Source organism: Equus przewalskii, chromosome 2, assembly GCF_037783145.1.
Source record: "Equus przewalskii isolate Varuska chromosome 2, EquPr2, whole genome shotgun sequence".
In the NCBI taxonomy this organism is placed as follows: domain Eukaryota; kingdom Metazoa; phylum Chordata; class Mammalia; order Perissodactyla; family Equidae; genus Equus; species Equus przewalskii.
Genome location: NC_091832.1, coordinates 106263867 through 106280775, shown reverse-complemented (window position 1 = coordinate 106280775; position 16909 = coordinate 106263867). Strand labels below are relative to the sequence as shown.

General features: G+C 43.5%; 1 protein-coding gene across 4 annotated transcripts in view; it reads right to left on the bottom strand.

Annotated features, from left to right (window-relative positions):
• ANXA5 (annexin A5) overlaps nucleotides 1–14815 on the bottom strand; it is a 29167-nt gene extending 14352 nt beyond the window's left edge. Inside the window, exons 1-8 of one of the 4 annotated variants that reach the window (XM_070609203.1) lie at nucleotides 14392–14566; nucleotides 14199–14242; nucleotides 8481–8567; nucleotides 7927–8020; nucleotides 4343–4546; nucleotides 3019–3103; nucleotides 1630–1724; nucleotides 115–228 (exon numbers count right to left, since the gene is read on the bottom strand). In XM_070609203.1, coding sequence (XP_070465304.1) covers nucleotides 115–228; nucleotides 1630–1724; nucleotides 3019–3031 — 222 coding nt within the window. In that variant the 5' untranslated portion in view covers nucleotides 3032–3103; nucleotides 4343–4546; nucleotides 7927–8020; ... (1 more) ...; nucleotides 14199–14242; nucleotides 14392–14566. Of the gene's footprint in view, nucleotides 1–114; nucleotides 229–1629; nucleotides 1725–3018; nucleotides 3104–4342; nucleotides 4547–7926; nucleotides 8021–8480; nucleotides 8568–14198; nucleotides 14243–14391 lie in introns of all 4 variants that reach the window. The other 3 variants (XM_008533211.2, XM_070609204.1, XM_008533212.2) reach the window with 3 other exon arrangements.
• Between the last annotated feature and the right edge of the window lie 2094 nt (nucleotides 14816–16909).

The following is a 16909-nucleotide window of genomic DNA, read 5'->3' as shown; positions in this document are numbered from 1 at the left end:
CAAGAAACCCTCACTGAAATAATTCAAATAATTTTTAATATAAAAAATAAGGTGAATTATCAACACAAAATAATAATATTCATGACAGGAGTGTTGCTGTACGCATCCTTTTACCTTAAGAGCATGCTTCAGTTCATAGGCATCATAAAGCCGAGAGGGTTTCATCAGAGCCACAATTAATTTTTCAAATTTTCCAGTCAGTTCTGATTTCAGGTCATCCAGAAGGTCCTAAACTCACAGAAAACACAAATTTGTTAACCAGGCAGAAATTTTTTTTTTTTTTTAAAGATTTTATTTTTTCCTTTTTCTCCCCAAAGCCCCCAGTATATAGTTGTATATTCTTCGTTGTGGGTTCTTCTAGTTGTGGTATGTGGGACGCTGCCTCAGCGTGGTTTGATGAGCAGTGCCATGTCCGCGCCCAGGATTCGAACCAACGAAACACTGGGCCGCCTGCAGTGGAGCGCGCAAACTTAACCACTCGGCCACGGGGCCAGCCCCCAACCAGGCAGAAATTTTAAGGAGATTCTTCTTAAGTATGAATGGCAGCCCTTTGTCCTGATGAATTCTGTATGTTGCCATCTCCACGTAGAAACAAGGCACCTGAGCTACACAGACCCCATAGCTTTGAATAATGCACTTCTGACATCTGACCTAAGGCTTAAACTAAAGCAGAGCCACTTACGTGTCAAGGAATTTGTTTTTAAGAGATGTTTTTCTTAACTTCAACAGTTTAAAAAAACGAATACTTTAAAAGTGGGCTAAAAATATTTTATTTTTAAAATATTGTTGTGAGAAACATGTATCTTGAAAAAATTTCCCCCCCGAAAAAAATCACAAATGCATTCTTACAAAGGAAAAAATCTGGCCCATCATACCTAGACAGAACAATTTTTTCTTTTCTCTCAATATCTAGTAACATTCTAATACATAATGGATAATGTTCATGACTGTGCTCCCGGCTCCTGAGGGACGGCTGCTACTCCGGGGAGACTGTGTACATAATTATGGAAAGAAAAGCAGTAATTGCTCTCCATTTCAGTTTCAGCACACCAGGCAAACAGAAATTATCCTTAAAATACTTTTTTCTTTTTCCTTTGCATTTGTTTCTCAATAAAATGATAAACAGAAATTTTCAGAACAAAACGACACTGGAGTTTTTCATGGATTCATTTAGTAACAAACAATTTTTACTTTGAATTGTTAATCAAATAAAAGCATTTAAATCAATCAATGAAAAACTCATTGATTAAAACACCATTCCAAAAGGAACCAAGACTGTGACTGCGTCATAACAAAACATATTGTGATACAGGTTTGCACCTAGACAAGGGGACAACAAAACAATCCTGAGTGGGAAGCACAGAGGAAAAGAAGAGGGGCAGTCACCACCAAGCGGCCTTTTGGCACCTCTGCAGCACAGCAAAACAACCAATAATGTGAGGACAAGTTGGGCAGTATTGTATACCAACAGCTGTTAATTAAGAAACTGGGGGGGAGAAAAAAAAGAAGAGGAAGAAAGTCAGAATCATAAAATAAATGATGTTTACGAAAGAACATTAGTAGATTTCAAACTAGTCTAAAACCTACAGCTGCTCTCACGTTCCACCTGGGGATGAAGTGCGGTCTTACCCTGCCAAACAGAGTTTTAAAAGCCACAGCGATTTCCTGGCGCTGAGCATTACTTCGGGATGTCAGCAGCGTCAGGATGCTCTCCTCATCCGTGCCTGCAATTTACGTTCAAACGATTACATCTCAGCATCCACATGCCCATTCTCCCAATAACCTTTGTAGCCAGCTCCCCAGTCACTTTAATTCCATACTTCACAAAATATATTTTATATATTTCATTAAGTAATTTATTGAACTATAAAATTTACAATATGTAAAATGTCATATTATTTCCAATACATACTACCCCCTATTCCTGACACATTGTGAAGTCGGCACAAAAATACTCCTGACTTTTTAAAAACTGAGTGCACCTAGCTTTTCTTGCAACAGATACTTACTCAAATAACAGCTATTCATAAGGCGCAACGTGCTGGGTGTTGCAAGGGATTGAGAGAGGAGAAAGATACAGACCATGGTTTCAGGTTACACACAATTTAGAGGAAAAAATATAAGGACACACAAATAATGTGAGCTAGGGGAGAACGTGAGGAGTGCTCAGGAGAGGCCCAGGGGTTAAACGGGGTTCACAGGAGGTTGTCTTAGCTGTCAAGAGGTGGAAGGGAGTTTTGGGAAAAGCTCCACAGAGAAGGTGACACCAAAACAGTCTTGAAGGATTTTGATAGGCACTGATGTAAGGAAGAAGGACAGGCTTTAGAATGCAGGAAAAGCTCAGCATTAGGAAAATACAGGGCTTTCATGAAGATCAGATGGTCCAGCATGGCTGGATCAGAGACCAAGGCAAGCCATAATGTGAGCCCAGGCCCACAAGGTGGGCAGGGAAACCAGAGAAGGCCTTGCAAGGCCAGAGGGCCTGCACCTACTCCTGCTCCAAGAGGAAATCTCACAGGACATTTGGAATTGAGAGTGACTCGACAGAGCCAAGTCTGAGGAAGGTGGATCCCTACCCACAGACACTAGCGCAGAAGGAGGCTGAGGACAGGGGCATCGGCTATCTGTGGAAATCCTCGAGATGAGACTTTTTCAATGGCTAGAAAGAGAAGACAGTGGAATGAAAGAGACTTGCAGAACTGAACATCTGACTGGGCACAGGGAGCAAAGAGCTGCAGAGCTGAGCACTTGGCAACGTCCGCCCATCTACTCAGTCAGCCACCATACAGGAAAAGCTGAGCAGCACAGAGGCCGAATGTAACTTCCTGTTCAGTCTGTGTGCCTGAGCACTGGACGGCCAGTCATATTATTCTGTTATCTTAATCAACATCTATCTTTTCTCTTTCTGTGCATTTCAGATCAAAATGTTCTAAAATTACTCTTACTGTAAATCAATGATTTGTTTGTTCCGAAAAACAAATGTCACATTTTTTTAGAACAAAAAAGGCTTGTATTCACCCAGGCCTTTCATGGCCTTCCGAAGAACTTCCGCATCAGCCCGCTCATCAAATCCAGGGAAGTCAGTCACGGTGCCTTTGAGAACCTGAGACAGGAAACACAGTGACATTACTCACAGCATGACTAATACGATGAAGCAAATAACATAAACAGCAAGCCACTCGCTCTGTATCATGTTCCGTCTTTAAATAAATTTACCATTTGATAAGATCTATAACCCCATTTGAAGTGTGAAGCATGGATGAGAAGGACCAATTCAGCTCCTGAGCCACCCTGGCCCACCTGTAGTATCACTAGTGGGAAGGTTGGCTCCCGAGGCCCTGTTCCCTTGGGCATCGCCCCCAGGGGTCCAGCTCCACCAACACCTCTTGATTCATGGAGCGCATTTCCTTGCAGGCTTCTTTCCCATTAGGAATCACTTTGATCTAGGAGCATGCTGAGCCTGCATGAGAACTTGATGGCCCACCCTAGGCATTGAACCCTGAGCAACACTCTTCTTACACAACTGCCATCTAGTCCTGTCTCTTTATATTTACTTAGGGATTTTAAGATAACCTGGCAAAGCATGAAAAGATATTTGGTAGTTCACGTGCCAGAAGAATACAAATCTTTGAATTTAGAACTTTATAAGGGTATATTGGAAGATATTTTTATAAAGTTTCCTGTTACCCATTATTTTATCATATACAGTGCTTTTTTTTAAATTTTTTTAAATTTTTTTTTTGAGGAAGATTTGCCCTGAGCTAATGGCTGCCAATCCTCCTCTTTTTGCCAAGGACGGCGGGCCCTGAGCTAACATCCGTGCCCATCTTCCTCTACTTTATATGTGGGACGCCTACCACAGCATGGCTTGTCAAGCAGTGCCGCGTCCACACCCAGGATCCAAACCAGCGAACCCCAGGCCACCAAAGTGGAACATGTGTGCTTAACCGATGTGCCACCGGGCCAGCCCCTCATATACAGTGCTTTTAATCATCAAAATACATTAATGCTTCTCAAAAAAACTGTAATATCATTATCTCTTCAGAATCAGAAGGCTTTACCAGTACTGAGTCATGAATTTTTATATTATAATAAAGAGAGGCTCCAAGGATTTACTTTTACCAATAAATGTTTTTGACGTCCTTCAAAACTCCTGCTAAGGTTCCATCTAAAACCAAGGAACAACAGCTCTAAGGGGGAGGGGTTGACAATACCTGTCTGCTTTACAATCATGTGTGTTTTATTATGAATGCGTGGAAGCACAACCACCTACAAGGAAAAGAACTTCCCTTTCATCTCAGCCTCCAATTACTGCATTTGCCAATAATATCATAATACCAACCCAATAAAAAAAGGTGACAACAGGGGCTGGCCCCGTGGCCGAGTGGTTAAGTTCGTGCGCTCCGCTGCAGGCGGCCCAGTGTTTCGTTGGTTCGAATCCTGGGCGCGGACATGGCACTGCTCATCGAGCCACGCTGAGGCAGCGTCCCACATGCCACAACTAGAAGGATCCACAACGAAGAATATACAACTATGCACCGGGGGACTTTGGGGAAAAAAAGGAAAAAATTAAAAAATCTTTAAAAAAAAAAAAAAGGTGACAACAGAGAGAGAGAGCCATGCGGAAGAATTTCCATGGTCACAGAGCCAAAGGCCAGCTCTCTTCAGTGGCACTAAATTATGCCTCCTGAGAAAGCAGCACTCATGGATCCAGGAGACAGTGACAAAGACTGTCTCCTTGACCAAACTTTAGACAGGTTCTTCTGAGCCAACTTTTCAACTAGGTCTCGTCCTCAGCCTGCCTAGCTCAGTTGTAGCAAGAATCCTAAGTCAGTTTAGGGAGGAATCCCCTAACCCTTGATAACTGACTGAGTTCCTCATCTCCCATCTCTAATGTATGAGTCCACGGGCTACCTTCAGCAAGAAACATATTAGGCCAGCTTAGCAAGAATCTCCCTACCCTTGATGTCTCCTCTTAGTAACTTTCCACCCACTGACCTCCTCCCCCTGTTTGTTGGCTGTAAATCCCCAGCTGTGTTTGCTATATTCAGACTTGAACCCAACCTCTCTTCCCTATTGTAATGGTCATGACCCCTATTGCAACAGTCTTGAAGAAAATCTTCCCTACCATTTGAACAAGCATCAGAATAATTTTTTCTTTAACAGTTGTCTCTCCTCTTATTCAGGAAAGACGGAAGAATCTTCTTTCCTCCGAACACAGAGTCAGCCATGAGAGAACCTACAGGAAAACCTCAGTGTTGTGATTACGAGGCCAAAAGAACATAATCCAAGAGGAGGGGTGCTTCTCAGTTTGGTCTCCCAGATTGACTTGTAGCAGCTTTCATTCCCTCTGTCCCTGAGCTAAACAAAGGAGTGTGGCCAACTCAGAAAACGAGAGGGAGGGTAGGGTTTCGCTCCCACTGATTTCATGGGAAAGGTCATGAAACTAAGCCAGAGCTCTTCATTCTACCAAGTAGAAAATCCACCCACAGCCAGGCTAGTCTCCATTTCCACCCTATTTACAAAAAATACAGATGCATAAAGACCAACAAATTCCTTTCTATTAGTCCTATAGCTTGAGCCATATGAAACTGATGGTTGAATACTGGCAATTTCATATGGTTCAACATAATTAAAAGGATCAATAGGTTGGGAAATAAATAAGACCTGAGAAGACAAACCTTCAAAATCAGCACGGCTTGGGAAAGCTATTTCTCTCAGGTCTAACTGCAGTTTCTATGTTTAGTGGGACTTCAAATGGCTTATAAAGATACTATCAATATCACTGTAAAAATGAATAAATACCCCAGGTTCTTGCAATGTGAGAACTTGGTACTGACAGATTACTTAGTTTACCTGGCTGTTTATTCATTCACTCAACAACCATTTTTTGAATGCCTTCCGCGTGCCAAGTATTGTACTAATCACTAGGAAAACATCATGACCGAAAAGTCAAGAGGGATGGCAGGCATGTAAAGAATCAGTGGCGTAGGGCATACATACACAGAGGTCTGCTCAGGGTGGCGTGAGCACATACAGGAGGGACTCGGTGAGAAGGGTGTAAAGAAAAGAAATCAGAAATACCTCCCAAAAATGTCTTAAATGATGCCTGTGATTTTGCCAGGCAGGTTCATGAAAGTAAAGAAGTGCAGGAAGTTATTTCAGCATGCACACACACATGGAATAAAACAATCTAGCGCTTTGGACAAAGGGTTAAGTATTTCAACAGACTGGAACAAGCAGTAGGTTGGAGAGAAAAACAAATAAGGGGAAGGTCAAGGAGATGGGTGAGGCGGGGCTCGAAAGCCACGCGAGGAAGAAGAGACTTCACACCGCAGGCAACGGCAAGCCCTCAGAGGACACTCACACAGGGAAGAACAAAGTCAACTCTGCACAGTGGCATTACCGGGGCAGCAGTGGAGGCAATGGCATGCACTGCACAAGAGTGAAGACAGGAAGACTGTTGAAAAACTAAGAAGAAGAAGATGAAGACCTCATCTAAGTCAGGCGCAGTGGAAATGGAAAGGAGAAGACACACGGAACGCGGTCAGGGCAGAAGGGAACCATGCAGGACGATTCCTTTTATGGATGAGGGACAGGCTGGCTGGTCTTGCATTTCTTCACTGCAGCCATACTGGGAGAGAAGCAGGCTTGTCAGTAACCGGGGCACAGAGGTGGTAACTGGTGCCGTGTGAGGAGGCTATCAAGCAAGCCACTATTAATGGGGTGGAAAGAAGAGCCAGAGGAGCAGGGCAGGTCACCTACAATCAGAATGGTAGCTAACATCTGCTGAGGGCGGCAATGAGCCAGGCATCGTGCTCAGAGCTCCATAGGGATCATCACAGAGAAACCCCATTTTACAGATGAAGAAACACACTGGCTTGGAGAGGTCTGGCCAATTTCCCAAGCGACCAGAAAGCAAGCAGCAAAGCTGGGACTTGAACACAGGCCATTGGGACAGAGGGCTCTTAACTACAATGCTCATAGCCTCCCAAAAGTAAAAAGAAAATCCAAAGAGGATGATGGCGTGGAAGCCAAAGTTCTGAGAAAGACGTTCCAAGAGGAAAGGAAGAAAAGGTGGTGTGCAGTACCACAGGGAAGTCAAGTAAGAGGGAAGACCAAAAACGGTCCACTGGATTTGGCAACTCGGAGGTCTTCAGTGGCAGAAAAAGCCTAATTGTAGGGCACTAAAGGATGAATGGAGCGCATGGCCGTGTACTCGCATTTTACAAATGACAGTTTTTTTAAAACATGATTTTAAAAACACACTTTATCCAGTTTACAGGCTGTGAAGATGTTGCCAGTAGATGGAGAAGTTAAAAACAAAGGAGAGGTTAAGAACAGAAAAGACAAGAGATTTGCCTTCAAAAGAAGAGCCATCTGACCCCTGAGACTGAACGAAATGATGTGAAAGATGGAAGGAAGAGAAGGATCCTAAGAATCTCAGCTACTAACTAAGAAGAAATAACCACTGGTTGTATTTTTGAGAGCTTTCCAGAAACTGGGACGCACTTTTGCTACACTGCATGTGATCAGAGTCATGGTCAGAGCTAGCAAAGCCACATAACGGTCTTAGGGGACCAGACGTGACTCACAGACATGAATCATCAGGGCAGAACCCTTGTTTGGACATCCTGTCCAAACTTCATCCTTCACCACACAAAGCCGTGTACTCTGGGCAATTGTGACTGGAGATGACTCATACAGGAGGGCTTCCCCTGCTTCCTGTGGCTGCCAGTGGCCTCAAGTTAAACTCTCACACCTCATCCAGGTTAATTCCACCTACAAGGAGGTACTGTTCCCTTCCCCCAGCCTCAGTCCATCCTTGTTCCCTTATCCCCTGCCACCAATGCCTTACCAGGGGAATTATCATCTATTCTCAGACAATAGGGGGCCCAACATATAATTCACTCTTCTAACTCTCACCTTCAAAGTTATCCATTCTTCTGGCTCTATAATTTTGTAGGCTTTTTCTGTTTGTTTGTTTGCTCTAAATGAAAACGTTCTTTTCCTTCAAGGACTAGGTATGCCAAAATAAAATGAAACCAAAAATAAGTGAAGGGTTGCTTGTCTACACACAGAATTAAAAACATAGGAAAATAATACAGAGATAACTTCAAATTTAAAGATGAGAAAGCATTTGACCGTCTGCAACACTTTAAACTGAAGCTTTCCTAAAGACACAGAGGAGAACTAATTTTTTTAATTTGTCTGCCAGTTCAATGAAATCAATATTAATCAAACATCTACCCAATGTCCCACACAATACTAATCAGGAGCTAGAGATCATGAAGCAAACTACTATAGCTGAGCAACTGCTAAGCAGCTGTACGGTGATTTTTAAGTATGGTTTTTCTAAGGCTCAAGTTTTGCAAAAAGCCCTCTGGGGCCACCAGGAAAGGTGGACAGGGGGGAGGCCAACTCTGTCCATTTGACAGAGTTCTGCCCACCCCCTCCAGTCAGAGCAGTTCAGGTCTTACCTGATGGACACAGTACAGGCCATTAACATTTCCTATGATAATGGGCCCTGCTGATGAGCAAAGAAGAAAAAACCTGAAAATCACGTACTAAGAAAGAAGTGAGAGAAAAGAGAGAAAATCATGTCAGTGTGATATGATTGTGATTTGCGCTGCAAAGTAAAATAACAATCAGAAAGGGGTCGGCCCCATGGCTGAGTGGTTGAGTTCGCGTGTTCCGCTTCAGCAGCCTAGGGTTCACCGGTTCAGATTCTGGGCGCAGACCTACACACCACTCATCCAGCCATGCTGTGGCAGCATCCCACACAGAAGAACTAGAATGACCTACAACTAGGATATACAACTATGTACTAGGTCTTTAGGGAGGAAAAAAAAAAAAAAGGAAGATTAGCAACAGACGTTAGCTCAGGGCCAATCCAAAAGAAAAAGAAAAATCAGAAAAAAGCTAGAAGCTCCGACAGGACTGATAAATACATAGAATCAGATCTCAAGCCCTAGTCCTCACCCTTGCTCCAATCCCATCAAAAAAGTGGAAGTTAGAGTTCAAAGCCTTAAAATTGAATTGCCTAGAACTATTGCTTAGTTTTGCATAACTTCCTGTCCCTTTCATGTTCCTTCTTATTTTTGCTTCTTTCCATTGTGTCTGATTATCCTACCTTTCAGCTCTTTCTTAAAATCAAGTGTAAGGGAAAAAAGCATTACTATAAAATAGCTTAAGTCACTGCAGAGTGGCAGAAAAGAAGTTTTTGATAACTTAACAAAATAAAGATTTTGACAATATGATTTAGCTTTTTCTTGTTTCTTTAATTCTCCTATGGTGACCTCCCTGTCACTATAAGAATGTCTCCCCTTGGCCAATACCAATAAAACGCAAAGTTAAACTGCCCATGAATAACAGCGATACCTTGAGTCAGTTACAGTGCGCAATCGCCTGACCCTCCACTGACTACACATAGGGGCCGAGGGCTATTCTACCTAACCGTTCAACCAGGCATTCGGGGAACTGCACTTGAAACCTATCTCGCTGATCAATTCATTCACACCAATGCTTCAGAAAACAACCAAGTTTATAGATTTCTCATATTAGAGAAGCGTGCGCATGAATTCACAACCTTATTTCGTTTTGTATCCAGACAAGGTGCAGAAATCTGATGAACACGGCTGGTCCTACACAAAGGTAGGAAAAAAGTTAACTTCAACTAAATCTTATTTAGTTGTAGGAAGAGATGGATAATACATAAACAAATGGATGACCTCTAGAGATGAAAGAGGATTTAAAGATCATATATACCCTGCTGTTTACTAGATAGCACCACCTAAACATTTTGGAAGGAACTCAAATTCAACAAATCCACCACTAACTCTGTCTTTACCCCTGCCTCAAACCTGCATTCCCTTCTCAAAGAAAAACACCATCAACCATGAGGTCAAGCAAGCCAGTCATCTTGACCCTGACATGACCCTTCACCTCCAACTACCCACTCATCAATCGAATTTGCCCATTCTCTTCTACAGTCCCTTCCTGTCTAAAGTCCCAGCCACTGTCTAGTTTAAGACCCTGAGATTTCACTGATATTACAGCAACAGATTCTGATGTGGTCTTTCAATATACAGCTTTCCTCTTCTCCTCTCCCTCAACCCCTGCACCGCCACCCCACCTTCCTACCCACAAATGCAATATCACATTGGCACCAGAGTGATCTCTGTTAAATACAAATATGACCATGGCACACCCCAACTTACAACTTCTTAACAGCACTCCATTACCTACGAAATGGTTCATATTCTTGAGCTCTGGCTCCTTGTGTGCCTTTCTAGAATTGCTTTCCAAGACAGGGCTCCATCTCCCCACTTGACTGCAGCTTCACTCCAGCAACACCAGACTGCCTGCAGCTCCTGGTCCTGCCAGACTCCTCTACAGCTCTGAGCATTTAACTCTGCTGCTGTCGCCTCTACACAGAACGCCTTCCCTCCTTTGTCCCATATGATCAATGTCAGCTAAGCAACCTCAATTTCCTCTTCTGTGAAACAGAAATAGTAATACTTAGTTCCAAAACTATATTGCGAGCACTAAACAATTGCATACAAAGGACTTGGCAATGCATCTGTGATATCGATAAATCTTAGGCACAACTCAAAAGCATCAGACATTCATGAATGGAAAGTAAAGAGAAGTTAGGAACTGGTGTCCAAAGAAATGACACCAACTGGAATACGCATTCCTTCCAATTAATGAATTGCTTATAGGTTTACACATTATATAAATTACTAAACTGAAAGGCTGGTTCCAAAAAACACTTAAAGCAAAGGACTTAGGAGCACTAATTAAAAAAAAAAAATCAACTGATGTGTCTGTGAAGTTTTAGAATAGTATACAGATTATACAAATAAAATTTATTTCAGAAATGGATCTATGATGTAAAAATATTGTTATTTTTCTACTACTTTGAAGAAAACCACAGACTGTCACCTCTAACTAGCTTGCCACCTGTGCAGGTCTTCCAAGGGGCACTAGATGCCAGACAAGGAAATTAATGTTGCTGAACGCCAATGAACTGCACAGTGGCTTGCAAAGCAGCCAAGCAGTTTTGGATCTGGGTCTTTCTCAGCATCCAAAATGAAGACAAGAGTCAAAGGAATCAGAAACTGCGAGAGACTAACCCGAAGCAGCACAGGCCATGGGTAACAGCTAACCCTGATCTAAGATCCCAAGAAAGAATCATCTCTACGGAGAGATTTGACCTTAAAGGGAACGGCATGAAAAGATGCAATCAATACCCAGCCAACTCCTCAGGAATGGACCTCATCTCAGATTTACTCATTTACATTGATTCTGCTTGTTCCGCACAGGGCCTTTGTAAGTTACAAAGCACAATGATTCCCAGCCAACCAAAAAAACTTCTAACCTAACCTTGTACAGTTTAAATACATATCAGGGAAATAACTCTAATGTTCACGAAGTTTCTATGAAAAGTTATGAAGACTGATTTTGCCTTCATGACATTCCTATTGCCCTGAATATATTAATTCCTTATAAACTACATTATAAATAAAGTTCAGACTGCCCCAAATCTAATTTTTTAAAGTTTCATTATCTTAAAGAAAATTAAAGATACAAAAGCCTTAAATTGAAATAAAATAAATGGATCATTCATCCATGAAATACAGCCAACTCTTGATTTTTCCAAACCAAAGAATACAGAAGTACAGAATGTACTTTTAAGTAGTTAAATAAAATAAATTAAAATATCTATGAGCCAATTTGGCTCTAGCTAAACAGTGAGATAAAAAAACCTACATGAGCCAGTTAAGCAATAAGAAAGAAATAGGCTGGGACCCAATTTAAGAAATCTAACCCAAAATATTGTAAGTCAGATTAAGGATCAGCATATACAATAACTGACTCCTGGACTCTTGCAGCTGTTATAGGTAGAGTGGTCCCAACATTAACTAAAAAGAAAACAACGCTGGTATGGAAGATAGAATTCATAAACATGAAGAATTACTGCTGTGGGAGGCTACAATTTCACTTTTTAATATCTAAGTCATTAATATTTAACAGTACATTTTAAATTGCCAAAACGTGCACCTCTATGACTCAGGCATCTGATTCCATTACGGTGCAGATGGCTATGGAGTGGAGGTCTCTGGTCCCCAAACAACAGGCCAGCAACAGGCACTACCATAGAAACCGTTTGAAAACAAACACTGACGCTGCTTCAGCTTTCCTACAATTACACTGGAGTCCAGGGGAAATTTTAGACAATAAAAGGGCAATTCCATAATGTGGGCATTGTGTACACCATCAAAAGGTAAGCATAAAGACAATAAAACTATCTTAACATTAAATATTTTAACAAAGTATTTTACTTCTATGGTTTCCAAAGATAACTAATCACAAACCTAGTGCAAAGTTCAGCACTGTGCCTTTCCTAACACTCCTGCTAACTTTTATGATGACTGCAGTTTTGATTAAAAAAAAACAATCCTGGTGTAATACTGTGATAGAGATTATGTACATAATTTTAAAATACAAGTCACCATTTTCCCAGGTTTTGTACATCTAAGGGCCGTTGAACTACATATTTTCATTCTTTGAAATCGTCACAAGTGAAAAGACATGTTCATTTATGCTCCCTTGGATTGAGAGTTTCCATAATTAAAAGGAATTGACTGAAAAACTTCAGACATCGGGTAAACTTACAAAAAGATTTGAGAAACAGTCGAACGAGCAAGGATAAAGGGAATTATTCTTTGATGCTTGCTAAATCATCATTTATATCACCACACTAGTATATCAAGATAGGAAAAATAATTCTCAGGGAAGGAAAGTTAATTCCACATAAAAGTATCTTTTATACGGAGAAGAACCTAAACCAAAATTCCCACTGAAATGAGAATGGTTTATTGTAATATTTCTTAAGTGCAAAAGAGGAAGAATGAAAGCACTGTATAAATTTAATAAAGTTACCAACTCATCTTAATCTTCCCATTTTCTCTTGGAAAAGGCCATGAAACCTTATTCAATTTTGATAAGTCAATCTGATTAAAAAAAAAGTGAACTCTAAATGAGAGAGGGCATTGTTTAAACAGTTAAAATACTTGTTTAAAAAAAATTATCTGTACTCTGACAAACCAGGTAGATGGATGAGATTTGGAAAAATTAGTTTTGGGGTGGAGTTGTTAAGCACTGATATTTCATTCACAAAAGACTATCACACGGTCAATTTTTTTTTTTTTAAAGACTGGCTCTGAGCTAACATCTGTTGCCAATCTTCCTCTTTTTTTTCTTCTTCTCCCCAAAGCCCCCCGGTACATAGTTGTATATTCTAGTTGTGAGTGCCTCTGGTCGTGCTATGTGGGACGCCGCCTCAGCAGGACCTGATGAGCGGTGCCGTGTCCGCGCCCAGGACCCGAACTGGCGAAACCCTGGGCCGCCAAGCAGAGCGCGTGAACTTAACCACTCGGCCTCGGGCCGGCCTACACGGTCAATTTTTAAAGACTGCTATATAAATTAGACGATTTTCTCTTTCCCATGTGGTGAATAAATGTTAAGAACAGCAAAGAGAGCCAATAATTAGGTAATCAACTTCTTAAACAATCCCAAGGCAAATTCAATTCAGAACTCGTTCCACGAGTTCATTACTTAAGAGAAGCAGCTCTTCTGTTTAATCTTTCGCATGAAAAGAAAAAAAAAATCAGTGCCGACGAAGAATAGTTCCTTTTAGTAAAATCAGGGCTGAGCAACCTGAAAAAGTTCCACTCGAGCTCCACCGCAAACAGCCAGTGCCCATCCAATGTATTAAAATACAGGAAACTTGGAGTAAAAACTAAAGGAAGCCAAAAAAAAACAGCGTTCGCCTCACGTGACCAAGACGAGCTGTTCCTGCTCTGGTTCTAATTTTAGCGGCCTCTGGATTTGGGGAAGGGCCCCTCTTACACATTCACTCAAGAGAGGGAGCGCGCCACCCCCGGCCACGTCACCGGCTGCAGCGGCCGAAGGGCGGCTCCACCGGGTCCGCGCGGGTCCCGGGGAAGAAGCAGGGACAGAGGAAAGGGGTTGGGGCGAGCAAAGGGGAAACTGGAAAAGTGTAAGATCTCCCGAAGGCAGATTCAGTTGACTCCTCAACTTTTTTGGCTTTTAGACAAGTTCTAGGACTCCCTTGGTGCAGCTAACAAAGTTGGGAAATCCGAGCGCGCCGCGGGGCCGCCCGGCCTTACCTGTGCCATCGCGAATGCTCGGGTCGGGAGAAGGTGATGCACGACTGCAAGGGAACAGAGACAGCGCGGGGTTAGCGAGCCAGCCCCGCGCGCCCCACAGACCGGGGACAGCTCCCCGCCCGCGTCCGCGCGCCCGGCGACCCCGCTCCCCTCTCCGGAGGGAGCCCCCTCCCCAGGCTAGCGGGGCACTCACCCAGACAGGAGGATCCAAGCGCCCGGAACCTCCCGGAGAGCGGCGGAGCGCGGGACGGCGGCGCGCTGGGCAGGGCAGGGATGCGGGCACGGGACGCTCCGGGCAGCGGCACTCAGTCTGCTCCGAGCAGCGGAAACCCCGCCGGCCCCGCCCCGGCTCCCCGCCCGGGCTCAGTGCGCCTGCGCGGGGCGTGGCTCGTCCTCGTCCTTCCCGCAGCCTGGGTGGGGCCAGGCCGCTGCTGCGTTGGATCTGGAGGGGGCGCTGCTGCCGGAACCCCAGGGGACCGCGTGGTCCACGCGCAGCTGGGGGGGCGTGGGGTGCTGTCCCGGAGTCCCGGTTTGGGGTAACAGGGACCTCCCTTTTCTCTGTGGCCGCAGGAACGGTGGCCTCGCCCGGTGCGCGGACTCAGCGGGGCGTGGGCGTCTTTTTGGAAGACGAGACAAAGTCGCTGGGGCCGAGAACAGCGCGTCTTTGCCATGGTCTAGGAAAAGCTTGAGGCTTGGAGGACCATTTCCCAAGTTTGTTTTTAAGTGTGTGTGTGTGTGTTTTAAGTGTGAATGGTTGCTTCCTAGATGGCCCTTTCTTAACTGCATAGTCCTTTGGTAGCTTGCGTGGGGTATTTCAAACCCTCTGCCTGGGATCGATTTCTAGTTTCAAAACCGGTCTAGAACTTTACTATAACAGGTTTGAGCCATGTCCTATATTAGTTCGATATAAAATATATGAGCACCTGAGGCGGGGGCGGGGAGGGGGTTGCAGGGTATGGTACTAGGCTGGTGCAGAAGAAACCACGACAGCGCCCTCCTCAGACTTACTGGTGTGGGGGAGGGGAGGCACTAGGGCGGAGTGCCCGGGACAGGACAGAAGCTTGCAGTAGTAAGTTCCAAGAGTAAGACACAGTAAGATAAACTAGCAGAGGAGCAAAGTGCTGGGAGATGCAGGATAAGAGAGAAGAATCTAGTGTGCTTTGGAGAATAAAGAAGAGGTTTTGTCGTAAATTAAATGGAGAACTAATGTGGCTCTTTGTACAGAACTTTTCATTTGCTTTCCCATGTGAGCCACAAGCTTAATCAGGCCCTGACAAAGTCACAGCAGAGCGGTTGTTTACTGGGAAGGGGGCAAAACTGCAAAGTATGTGGAGCTCACACACCCGCCCCTCTCAGCTTGCCTTCCTTCTTCCTTGGGAGCCCCTTTTCAACCAGCCCAACACCTCATAGGGCCTCAGGTTCCCCACTGCAGCACCTCTTCCAGAGCATTCCTGACAGGCCTGTGTATCTGAAGGCAGCCCTTTCCTCTGCGTCTCTCTTCACTCATACTTTTCATGTTCTCTCTGCCCTACACCAAGAGTAGCTCCTTTTATCTGGCCTAGAGGATTCTTCTTCCAACACACATTCACTTGAACTCGTTTCTTCATTGCCTCTCTCACTTTCTACTCTCAGAGTACTGGAATTACACCAGACTTCAGAGATCCTATATTTAACAATCTTAATTTTATGATGCCCATCATGGGTTAATGACTTGCTCTGTGTCCTGCAGCTAGATAGTGATAGAACCAACGAATTATTAGACCCAGTGTCTTGGGTCTAATACCCTAGTTGGTATTGCTTTCACTTCCAGTTACAGTAGTCCCCCCCATCTGCGGGGGATACATCCCAAGACCCCCAGTGGATCCCTGAAACCATGGATAGTTCCAAACCCTATATATACTGCGATTTTCCTATACATACATACTTGAAGTGTGACAGCAAAACTAGCACAAATTTCTTTTTCCTTCTTCACAATTTCATAGATAGAAGATTCGTTCTTACCATACATTTCAGCAACCTCAGCATACAATTTTTTTCCTTTCCTATTAAGTCAAGAACTTTCACCTTTTCACTTGAAGCACTTTACGGCATCTCTTTGGCATATCCAAATTGCCAGCATCACTAGTCTTGCTTTTGGGGGCCATTATTAAGTAAATTAAGGGTTACTTGAACACAGGCAGTGTGATAAGTGACAGTCAATCTGATAACCTAGGGGGCTACTAAGTGACTAACAGGCAGGTAGCAGATACAGCTCTCATGGATCCGCTGGACAAAGGAATGATTCATGTCCCAGGTGGGATGGAGAGACATTTCATCACACTACTCAGAATGGTGCACAATTTAAAACTTATGAATTGTTTATTTCTGGAATTTTCCATTTGATATTTTTGGACCACAGTTGACCACAGGTAACTGAAACCACAGAAAGCAAAACCAAGGATAAGGGGGGAGTACAGTACATGATTTATTCAGTTCCTAGTCTGGGCCGGGCACAGTTCTAAGTGCTGAAGATAGGATAACACAGTAAACAAAACAAAGTCCCTGCTCTCATAGGTCATACCTTCTGGTGGAGGAGAAAGACAATAAATATGTCCAGTATGACGTGTGCTATAAGGAAAATAAAGCAGGGCTAGCGGATGGGGGTGAGGCTACTATTTTGCAAAGGTGGTTGGAAGGTATTCTGAGAAGATGGTGAACAGAAACCTGAATTG